Source organism: Mirounga leonina, unplaced genomic scaffold (assembly GCF_011800145.1).
Source record: "Mirounga leonina isolate KUSES-001 unplaced genomic scaffold, KU_Mleo_1.0 Mir_150, whole genome shotgun sequence".
Lineage (NCBI taxonomy): Eukaryota > Metazoa > Chordata > Mammalia > Carnivora > Phocidae > Mirounga > Mirounga leonina.
The window spans coordinates 11736509-11748650 of record NW_023270374.1 but is presented as its reverse complement, the minus strand read 5'-3'; the positions used below and the strand labels follow the sequence as shown (position 1 = coordinate 11748650).

General features: G+C 38.5%; 1 protein-coding gene across 3 annotated transcripts in view; it reads right to left on the bottom strand.

Annotated features, from left to right (window-relative positions):
- TASP1 (taspase 1) overlaps positions 1-12142 on the bottom strand; it is a 303312-nt gene that overhangs the window by 197258 nt on the left and 93912 nt on the right. For all 3 annotated transcript variants that reach the window (XR_004679429.1, XM_035005826.1, XM_035005827.1), the window contains one exon: positions 6496-6602. Coding sequence is in view for 2 of the 3 variants with exons in the window: in XM_035005826.1 (XP_034861717.1) it covers positions 6496-6602 (107 nt within the window). In the remaining variant the exon portion in view is untranslated. The remainder of the gene's footprint in view (positions 1-6495; positions 6603-12142) is intronic.

Below are 12142 nucleotides of genomic sequence, written 5' to 3'. Positions count from 1 at the left end.
AGAATAACAAGAACTATCAATGCAACAAAAATTTCTAATTGATTTATTTTCAGGATTAAAAATACTGACTTACTCTACCATATACTCTTCAAGATAATGTTTATCTCCTTCAACACTGAGTAACAAAAAATATCAACATTAGGAAAGTTACCAAACACTCTATTCTTTTTATTATATTTATATAACCAAGTCATAGGTTATATTATATAGCTGGAACAAACAGTACTCCTGGGCCTCAATCAATGCTGGCTAACTAAAACTATGCTGAAGCTACACACAGGATAAGGAGAAATAAACTAAATACACGTTGATTTAGAAAATAGCTATTTGTCCTTTCCTGTCATATCTCTAAAAAATTATTATACTTCTCTTAAAAATTATAATTTTCTGCCCCACTGGCTCATTTTCTGGGGGTCTTTTCTTTCTGTGAGCATGTTTTATTATCTTCACTATTGAGATAAGGCCTACCAAGGCTATGCAGCAAACATCTATAAAACAAAGCCTCTGGCCAGCAATCTTTCTTTAATGGCAGGGGCTTGGGTCCCCATCATTTTTTGTAGGCCAGTGTCAAACACAGAGCTTTGTATGTATTAAAGCTCATATATTCTGAATATTAAAAATATTTTCCTGTCAGAAAGGGGAACCTCCTACACTGTTGGTGGGAATGCAAGCTGGTGTGCTCGCTTCGGCAGCACTTATACTAAAAATGGGAATGCAAGCTGGTGCAGACACTCTGAAAAATAGTATGGAGGTTCCTCAAAAAGTTGAAAATAGAGCTACCCCACAACCCAGCAACTGCACTGCTGGGTATTTACCCCAAAAGATACAAATGTAGTGATTTGAAGGAGCACAGGCACTCCAATGTTTATAGCAACAATGTCCACAACAGCCAAACTATGGAAAGAGCCCAGATGTCCATCTACATGAACGGATAAAGAAGATGTGGTGTATATATATAATGGAATATTATGCAGCCATCAAAAAATGAAATCTTGCCATTTGCAGTGATGTGGATTGAACTAGAGGGTATTATGCTAAGTGAAATAAGTCAATCAGAGAAAGACAATTATCATATGATCTCAGTGATATGTGGAATTTGAGAAACAAGGCAGAGGATCATAGGGGAAGGGAGGAAAAAATGAAACAAGACAAAACCAGAGAGGGAGACAAACCATACTGAGGGTTGCTGGAGTGGAGGGGGGTAGGAGGGATGGGGTGGATGGATGATGGACATTGGGGAGGGTATATGTTGTGGTGAGTGCTGTGTATTGTGTAAGACTGACGAATCACAGACCTGTACCCCTGAAACAAATGATACATTATATGTTAATAATAATATAAAATAAAAAATAATTTTCCTGTCCTTTAAGATATCTAAAATACTCCACCCAGGGTAATTAATTTGGGCAGTTTTCTTTCCCTCCCTCCCTTCCTTTTTTTTTTTTTTTTAAAGATTTTATTTACTTATTTCACAGAGAGAGATAACGAGAGCATGAACACATGCAGGGGGAGTGTAAGAGGGAGAAGCAGGCTTCCTGCTGAGCGGGGACCCTGATGCAGGGCTCGATCCCAGGACCCTGGAACCATGACCTGAGCCGAAGGCAGACACTTAACGACTGAGCCACCCAGGCACCCCCCTTCCTTTTTCTTTTTCTTGGCTAAGTGACTTTAAGGATGAAGGTCACTGTGGCAAAGACTATTGTGTCTGATTAAGTCAATGATAGCCACAAAGCACTTGAACATCTACTATCACTTTTGTTCCCCGAGAGAATATCACAATTTTCATTTAAAGATAAGAAAACTGAGCCTTCAGGCACCTGGGTGGCTCAGTCGGTTAGGCATCTGCCTTCGGCTCAGATCATGATCCCGGAGTCCCAAGACTGAGTCCCGCATCACGCACCCCACTAGCGGGGAGCCCACTTCTCCCTCTGACCCTCCTCCCTCTGTGCTTTCTCTCTCTCTCACTCTCTCTCTCAAATAAATAAAATTTTAAAAAGAAAGAAAGAGAGAGGAGAGGAGAGGAGAGGAGAGGAGAGGAGAGGAGAGGAGAGGAAGAGAAAACTGACCCTTTGTATGTTAAATTACTCATTGAATTCACAGACCAAAACTGACAATGGTAGAGTCTCTTGACCTCAGATCTCTCTTACTATGCCATGCCAAAACTCCTCAAGAGTTATCTTCACCCTTGTTCTCCTTGATTAACCCCTGCCACACTGGTCCACAATCCACTATGTCACAGAAACTGTCCTTATCTAGGCCCACAGTCTCCGGTTGCTAAATCCAATGGTCAGTCCTCTGTCCTCTTAGCAGCGCTCCACCCAGGTGATGAGCTGCTCCTCTCTTGGCTTCCTAGACACTCAACTGGTGATACAACTGTCTCACTCACTGCATCTTCTTTCTCCTTTACTGGGTTTTCCTCTTCCCAACTTGTACATGTTGAACTGGTCCAGGGTCCAATTTTCAGACCCTTATCTTCTCTCACTCCTAAGTGAGCTCATCTAGCCACATGTATTTATATTCATTTTGATGCCAATAATTTCCAAGTGGGAATCTCCCTTCTGATCTGTCCATAGCTTCAGATGCATATAACCCAACTCCACAGTTAATCTTTCCTCCTGCTATATCAAGCTTTTTATTGAAAAATCCTCCTAACCAGTATGGTGAGTGGTTGGTTAAATTTTTCAAAAGTTGAATATTCTCTGGGTAAAGTGAAGAATCATTTAAAAACAAAGTACACATAACTTAAACATTTTCTTTTTATTTAAAATACAAAGCTTCATTCATTAGCCAATCTTTTTATATAAGACCAAAGCCTTTTCTTTGAATGCAGGCCCACAACTAAATGTTCTGTATCATCTTTCTTACATAAACTATAATACACTGAATTGTCCTGTGATTTCAAGTTTCGTTTTATCTAAAATAGAACAAGAACATAAAGACACTAACAACACACCCAGAATGCTTTTAGATTTTTATGATTTCTCTCTCAATCTCTTACAGCTGGCTTGCCTATACTTAATTCTATGGCAATTTTTTAAGAACCAACTCTATTTTTTTCAAGTCAGCTCACAAACAACAGTTTTCATTTTCAAACCCACAACTCTCTTTTTAAACTCAGTATTCATCAGTTTACGTGACGCTTAATGAACTATTTAATTACAATAATAATTACAATGATAGTAACAAGCATAATGGGGCTCTTGGTGGCACATAATTCAACTGAAAGGAGCAGAGGAGCATGGTACACTAAATGATGGTCTATTAGCTTTAGGGTGTTTAGGGTGCTGTTGGCATCAGGTAATATGTCTTATGGCGAAAATGTAAAGTATTGGTTAATCTGAGTCCATTAAAGGGAAATGGGGCAAATTTCCACTTCCCACCTCTATCACCATGAAGCCATGCCTCCTCCAGGCCTCCTCACCTCAGTAAATGGCACTATTCAGTCACTGAAGCTAAAACCTTTCATTCTCTCTTCCTTGCCAATACCTAAGGGAGCAATACTGCCTGTTTTTCTAGGAACTTTCAAAAGATATCCCTGATATATTCACTTCTCTCCAATTTCACCCCTATCAGTCCACAGTGTCACCATCTCCCAACTGTAATAACTTCCTAACTAGTCTCCTCACTTCTCCTCTTGCCCTCACCCTCGATCCATACAACACAAAACAGCCCAAGAGAAAAAGTGAATGAGACAGCATCACTTCTCTACTTTTAACTCTTCAATGGCTACTCATTATTCATGAAATAAAACGGAAACTCCTTGCCATATCTACTAGATCCTAATGGAGCCAGCACCTAGCTACCTCCCCAGCTTCATTTCATACCATTCTCCCCTTGCACTCTGCTTTAGGCATACTGATGGCTCTTCTCCATCCCTCCAATATGGCAACTCCCCACCAGGGCCATTGCACATGCAGTTCATTCTGCCTGGAATGAGTTCTACTGACTCTTCATAAAACTCACAACTTATTTTTCAAATATTATGTCCTCAGAGAGACCTGTCTTGATCACTCTAACTAAAGGAGTCTTCCTTTGGGGCTTTTTTGTGTCCCTCACATCCAAGTTACTCTGTATCACACCATCTTATGGGGAGTTTTTTCCTTTCTAACAGTTACCAAACATGGTAACTAGCTTACTTCATTATATACTTCTATGTTTCTGTTTCTATCCACTAAAATGTGAAGTTTCATTATTGCATGAATTTCCTCCACCTTGTTCACCACTGCTTTTCTTACTACCCAGGTTAGTACCAAGAGTAACTGCTTAATAAATATTTTCTGAAGAAAAAAATGGGTCTTCTGAATAAGACCCCCTAAATATATTCTCTATGAGATCAACTGGTACTTCTCTGCATAAAAATCCTAAACTCACATAAAAAAAAAAAAAAAAAATCTGTATAAGAATGTTCAGAGCAGAGGCACCTGGGTGGCTCAGTCAGTTAAGCGTCTGCCTTCAGCTCAGGTCATGATCCCGGGGTCCTGGGATCGAGCCCTGCATTGGGCTCCTTGCTCAGCGGAGAGCCTGCTTCTCCCTCTCCCTCTGCCTGCAGCTCCCCCTGCTTGTGCTCTCTCTCTCTCTCTGTCAAATAAATAAATAATCTTAAAAAAAAAAAAAAAGACCATTCAGAGCAACTTTATTCACAATAGTTAAAATCTGGAAACAAACCAAATGTCCATCAATAGGAGAATGGAAAAACAAATTATAGTATATTCTTACTAGGGAATATTAATTACTCAGTACATAAAAAAGAATGAGCCAGTGATAAGTGTCTCAAAAGCACTTTGTGAAATCAACCAAACAGAAAAGAGTACCTTCTGCATGATTTCAACTATATAAAGTTGTTTTGTTTTTTTTTTTAATTTTATTTATTTGACAGCGAGATATAGCGAGAGAGGAAACACAAGCAGGGGGAGTGGGAGAGGGAGAAGCAGGCTTCCCACGGAGCAGGGAGCCCAATGCGGGGCTCAATCCCAGGACCCTGGGATCATGACCTGAGCCGAAGGCAGATGCTTAACGACTGAGCCACCCAGGTGCCCCTCAACTATATAAAGTTTAAGAACAGTACAAAACATCTATGGTGAGAAAAATCAGAGCAGCAGTTGCCTGTAGAGGGTGGAGACTGGTTGGAAGGAAGCACAAAAAGAACTGGAAATGTTCTACATCTTGACAGGCGTGTGGGTTACATGGGTATACATATTTATAAAAATGATTAAATTACTCACTGCCATGCAAATTGTATCACAGTTTTTTAAAAGGTCAAAAGTCTTAAATTTGCTCACTCAGATATCACATGGGATAAAGAAACCTAAGAAATGGAACCACACTACTATCCATTTTCACCAAGACCTACTTACTAATTTGTTCATTCACCTCCTAATTTCCTACTCTTTTTTGGCAGAAAAATGAAAAGATTTGGACCAAAATGTTTGATTAATTGTTCCTTGTAGCAACATACCGGGAAAGTATATATCACTATGAAAGATAACTTATGCATTTACATAGAGTAAATAATATAAAACTGTGACAGAAAGCATAAACCAATATATGAGCAATTATAAAAGGAATAACCAATAAAGAACATTAATGAGATGTCAAAGTACATCAAATGCCTGTGATGTGAGACACCCATCATGAATTGTGTGATAACAAACCAAGCTACAGGCTGAGCAAGAATGTTGTGGCTTTCAACTTCTGTCTACCCCTCAAAACACCTAAGAAATGCGACACATAGACTCATGATGGTACACTAATGTGCAAAATGCAAACAAAGAATGCAAAAGACTAAAAAACAGAGACATGTAATTAGAATGTAAAAATATCTACATGAATCCAATATATACATTTCCTTATAACACACTCTACCCTCTAATCAGCCATGTTAAGAATCATTATCTAGAACTGCAAGAACCAAAACAGTAGTCATGGGCCACATGTAGCTACTGAGCACTTAAAATGTGGCAAGAGCATATGAGAAACTGAATTTTTAATTTTACTAAATGTTAACTAATTTTAATTTTAAAAACATATTCAATTCAATTACTAGAAAGTTTAAAGTATGTTTAGAATAACCTGTTATGTAGACCTACTTTTTCAACTGTCAATTTTATGAAATTTAAGTACAAACCAAATATTTCTAATGAAAACTTAGTGCCATAACTGAGATGTGTTGTAAGTATAAAATATACACTGGTTTTAAAGACTTAATAAAAAAGAAAAAAGAAAAAGGAAAACTCAACAGCTCACTAATAATTTTTTCATTGGTTAAATTTTTGAAGGGACATTTTGGATTCACTGGTTTACATAAAATAATCATTAAAATTAATTTCACCTGTTTCTTCTTACTTTTTTAAAATGTATCTACTAGAAAACTTAAAAGTACATATGTGGCATGCATTATATTTCTACTGGAAAGTACTATTCTAAAGCTTATGTCTAAATGCAGATATAGATATCATTATGATACATTAATGATTAATATTTCAAACACCTCCTGACCTTTTCACTTGATTGTCTTCTTTTCTTTAGTTGAATGAAATCTGTTTCCACCCTTTCTGCCAGCTCTAGTTTCCTCTTGTTTCTTTTAAATGCAGCTAAACTGAATCCTATAAAAGAAACATTAAAAGTAACATTTGAGAAATATTAAGGCAATGAGGTAACGAGATATCCTGAAGCGCCTTCCTTAAGAATGTTGAATAAAGGGTTAAAAAAGTCTTTCCAATGTACACTGAGGTGGTAGGAGAATAAGAGAAATAACCTAAGGTTAAAGAAGTAAGAAAAAGGTTAAATCCAGGTAGGCAAAGGCGTCCTGAAGGTAGATGGTACCCAGAGGTATCTGCTAATGCATGCTACTGCCAACTTTGGTTTTGAAGGTCTCTGTGCATAAAGGACAAGAAATGAAATCTGGGGACAATACAGCATGAGAAAACATATTAGAGATTTTCCCACAAAAAAAAGTAAGGTATCTCAAGCAATAACATGCCCAGTGAAAGGGAAAACTAGAAAAGGCCACTGTATAAAAAGAAACAGGAAACTTGCAAGTCTCAGCTATGGCTATAAATGTAAAGAAGAAAACACTCACTAGAAAATTCATGAACAAAAACTACGTTCAGACAAGTTTAAGGGGGAATTCTTATTATCTGTGTGGTCTGAAAACACACACACACACACACACACACGTGATCTTGGTATTGCAGAGTTTCAAAAACCCATCAAAAAACAAATGCAAATACTCCCTGGAAAAACACATGTTAACTTACCAGACCTCAGAGAATTCCCATATTCCAATTAACATGAGCCCATAGTTTAAAAAAAAAAAAAATTTACAAAATACATGAGAAATGAACCACCAAAAATAATAGACTAAAAGCCAGCCAAATATAAGAAAGTGTACCATGACCTACAAAGGCCTCAAATAATCGAATAATCAGATATAGAATAAAAAACATATTTATGCTCACAGAAATTAAGAAAAAAGATATTGAAAATATAATTAAGGGACAAAAAATGATAAAATGACCAGACCGACTTAAAGAAGAATAAAATGGAGCTTCTAAAAATAAGAAAAATAATAATTAAAAATTTTAAACTTGACATATAGATTTCAACAGCCTACTAGATTCAGCTGATAAAAGAGAAATTATAAACTAGAATATAATGCTAAACAGATTATCAAAGTTTTCTGATAATGGCAGACTAAATTATTCAGAGTAATTCTCCTACTTAATTTACTAAAAATGTTGGATAAAATATGAAGAAACACCACCTTAAAAACATTAAAACCTTATAAAAACTACCAAGCTAAATTCTGGGGTAAACTGAGGACTAATGCTATTATTATTGTACTGTGAGCATTTGCCAACACTAGTACACATGAGTTTGGTTAAATGGCATCAAAGAGAGACATAAGTCAAGCCCAGAGCCCATCAGAGGTGACAGTTTCATAAGAGACACTTCCCACAATAAGCTGGGGATTGAAAGGGCTAATGCTCTCACAGTGGAGCTGATTCAGAACTATGCAAGTCCTCTCTTACCTTCTATCCCAACTCCAAGTACATTAAAGCAAGACTGCCTTGGATCAAGGGGGAGAAAAGAATAAGGAGGAGGAAGAGGACAGGGATAAGAGGACTTAGGAAGAAGAAAACTACCACTGAGAAGTCTGGAGTTGACTGAAGCCCTTGCATAGTGATTTGCAAACATGTAGTCTGGGTGGGTCAGGGAATGTTAAGCTTTGAACTAAGTTTAAGTAGATTCTGATTAATGGTGTGTAAAATAATGGAAAATATATATATTGTTCTCTGCCCTTAGTTCCTGGGAAAGATCTCTTAAAACCCTTGTAATTTCCTAAATTATAAGAGCACTAGGACCATTTTTTGTTCTAATATTTGGTCTTTGACCCCAGTTTCTGACAGAGCTTCTAAATCCCTTGGCATTTCTTGGGTAATATGAATGTCTTTTGCTTTAATGAGGTAACTCTCTTAGTGGGCTCCTAGATAGCATCAGGATGAAGACGGGTCACCAGAAAGACTAAACCATAATTAAAAGCTTGAAACTTTCACCCCATCCCCATCCTCTGGGAAGTAGGGAAGTACTGGCAATTGAGTTAAAGACTGAGCATGCCTACATGATGAAACCTCCATAAAAATCCCAAAAGTACAAGGTTTGGGAGCTTCCAGGTAGCTAAACATACATGTCAGGAGGATGATACAAGTTAATCGAACCCAAGGATGAGGTCATGGGAACCTCTGATTCATAGCCAGTTGGTCAGAACTACAAGTGACAAGCTAGACTTTCAACTGGTATCTAAAGAGGAAGTGGTAGATTTATGAGACTCAGCCCTAACCTGTGTGGTCTACACTAACTCTGGCTGTAATCAGAATTGAACTGAACTGTAGGACACCCAGATGTCGCTGAAGAATTGCTTGGTGTAGAAACCCACACATCTGGTGTCAAAACTGGTGCAGAGAGGTTTTGGGGTTTTTTTGGAGGGGAGGGTTTGAGAGAGAGAGAGAGCATGAATGGGGGACAGGGGAAGAGGGAGAAGCAAACTCCCCACTGAGCAGGGAGCCTGACATGGGGCTCGATCCCAAGACCCTGAGATGATGACCTGAGCCGAAGTCAGATACTTAACCAACTGAGCCACCGAAGTGCCCCAATGTAGAGAGTTCTGAATATGATAGTAATATGAAAGTAAAAGACAGGAGCGTTTTTCCTATAAACAGTGTACACATAACTGGCAAAAATATATGCAAAAAATAATATCTAGAGAAAAATGCCTTCATCCGAGCCCATAGTGAAACTACACAAATAATTATTCAAGGGCAATGATAAGCACATAGTCAAAAATAATCAGGCACCAAAAAAATGGGGCACCATAAATAAGAACATGCAGGAAAAAATTCCAATTTGGATCTCAGATACCAGAATTATCAGGCACAAATATAAAACAAGTACACTTCTAACGATTAAAAAAGATAAAAGAACATGAAAAACATCTACCAATCATACTATAAACTAAAAGAAAGCAAAGACTATTAAAAAAACAAAACAAAACAAAAACAGAACTTCTAGAAATGAAAAGATAAATAACCAAAACTAAGATCTCAATGTACATGTTTGGTAGCTGATAGGATACAGAAAAAAGAGCTGGTGAATTAGAAGACTGATCGGAAAAAAATTTAGCCAGAATGCAGCTAAAAGAGATTAAATGGAACTAGAGGTATTATGATAAGAGAAATGAGTCAATCAGAGAAAGACAATTATCATATGTTCTCACACACATGCGGAATTTAAGAAACAAGGCAGAGGATCAGAGGGGAAGAGAGGAAAAATGGAACAAAATGAAACCAGAGAGGGAGACAAACCGTAAGAGACTCTTAAACTTAGGAAACAAACTGAGGATTTCTTGAGGGGAAAGGGGGAGCGGGTTGGAGATGGGATGGCTGGGTGATGGACACTGGGGAGGGTATGTGTTGTGAATCCTGGATATTGTGTAAGACTGGTGAATCACAGAACTGTACCCCTGAAACAAATAATACATTATATGTTAATTTAAATAAATAATTTAAAAAATAAAAGATATAAAATGATACAAAACACAGAAGAAACATTAATAGGGTAGATAATGTAAGAAGGCCTAATATTTTGTTTAATGAGGATTTCAGAAGATGAACGTAAAAGAATGGGATAAAGGTAATGTTTTAAAAAACTGAATAAGAGGGATGCCTGGGTGGCTCAGTTAGTTAAGCCTCTGCCTTTGGCTCAGGTCACGATCCCAGAGTCCTGGGATCAAGTCCCATATCAGGCTCCTTGCTTGGCAGGGAGCCTGCTTCTCCCTCTGCCTGCCACTCCCCCTGCTTGTGCTCTCTCTCTCTCGCTCTCGCTCTCTCTCAGACAAATAAATAAAAATCTTTAATAAAATAAAATTAAACAAAAAATAAAATGAAAAAATAAAAATTAAAAATGGAATAAGAATCCAAAATTATAAAAGCCAGTAATTGGGAGGAGGAGCAAGATGGAGGCGAAGTAGGAGACCTAAATTTTGTCTGGTCCCAGGAATTCAGCTAGATAGGTATCAAACCATTCAGAACACCTACAAACTCAACAGAAGAAGGAAGAAAAGAATAGCAGCAACTCTCTGAACAGAAAAGCGACCACTTTCTGGAAGGTAGGATGTGTGGAGAAGTGAATCCGAGGCAATATTTGGGAAGACAGATGGGGGGCAGGGGAAGCCGGCTACTGGCAAGTGATAGAGCAGCGGAGCACAAAATTGGAACTTCTAAAAGTCTGCTCCACTGAGGGATGTCGCTCCAGTGGCTAAGCAGGGGATGTAACCCATGCTGGAACAGTGTGGTCTCAATACCCTTGGGGTCACAGAAAGACCAGGGGTGCCTGAGTGCAGCAGAGGTCCCAGGTATCAGAGCGGGGAAGCCAGCTGGAGGAGTGGGCTCGCAGCTCAGGGTTGCCATAAACCGTAATCTGTGGCACAGTCAGGCCACTGCTCCTCCAGGAGGGACCCAAAAAGCAGCAGATCCAGGGAGACTCCCCTTCCTCCCCCAGGAGTGCACTGAAGGAATGTGCTCCACTCCACACAGGGTCGTGTGCAAGAGATACAAATGCTCGGTCAAAGGCCGGGTGAGCACAGAGTGCAGCCAGAGACCAGGGAGACAGGAGTGATTGAATGCTTTTTCTGGGGGCTCACTGAGGAGTGGGGCACCAAGTACTCGGCTCCACCAGGGTGGAGATTGGGAGGTCACCATTTTCACTCTCATCCTCCAAAGCTGTACGGAAAGCTTGAAGGGAACAAAAGCTCCAGAGAGCAAACACGAGCAGATTATTTAGCCCTGCCCCTTGCAAGGGCAGTGCAATTCTGTCTCAGGCAAAGAAATTTGAGAATCACAGCAACAGGCCCCTCCCCCAGAAGATGAGCCGGAACAGCCAGCCAAGACCAAGTTTACCGATCAAGAAGAACAGCAGAACTCCAGCACTAGGGGAATACAGCACATAGAATTCATGACTTTTTTTCCCCATGACTCTTTAGTCTTTCAAAGTTAATTTCTTAACATTTATTTCTTTTCCTTTTTTTGTGTGAATTTTTCTTTTTCCTTTTTTTAAGCAACATCTTATCAATCCCGTTTTTTAAAATCTTTTTTATTTTTCATTTTTAGAGTTATATTCTATCCCTTCATTGTAGTTAACCTTATTTTTTCTATATATTTAAGTTGTCCTCTATTTAAAATTTTGGGATACATTTTCTTCTAACAGACCAAAACATACCCTAAATCTCTAGGGTATGGCTTTATTCTAGTCTCCTGCCTGATCACATTCTCTCCCTTCTTTTTTAAGTTCTTCCTTTTTTCAACCAACTTCTTATCAATTCCTTTTATAAAATCTTTTATAATTTTCATCTTTAAAGTCATATTCCATCCCTTCATCATATTTACCCTTATTTTTATACATATATAAGTTTTTCTTTCCTTAAAATTTTGGGAGACAGTTTCCTCTAACAGACCAAAATACACCCCAAATCTAGTGTGTGGCACTGATGCATTCACCAGTCTGATCATATTTGATTATATTGGGTTTTTTTTTTCTTTCTTTCCCTTTCTTCCCGGGCCTACCCCCCCCCCCCCCCCCCCCCCCCCCC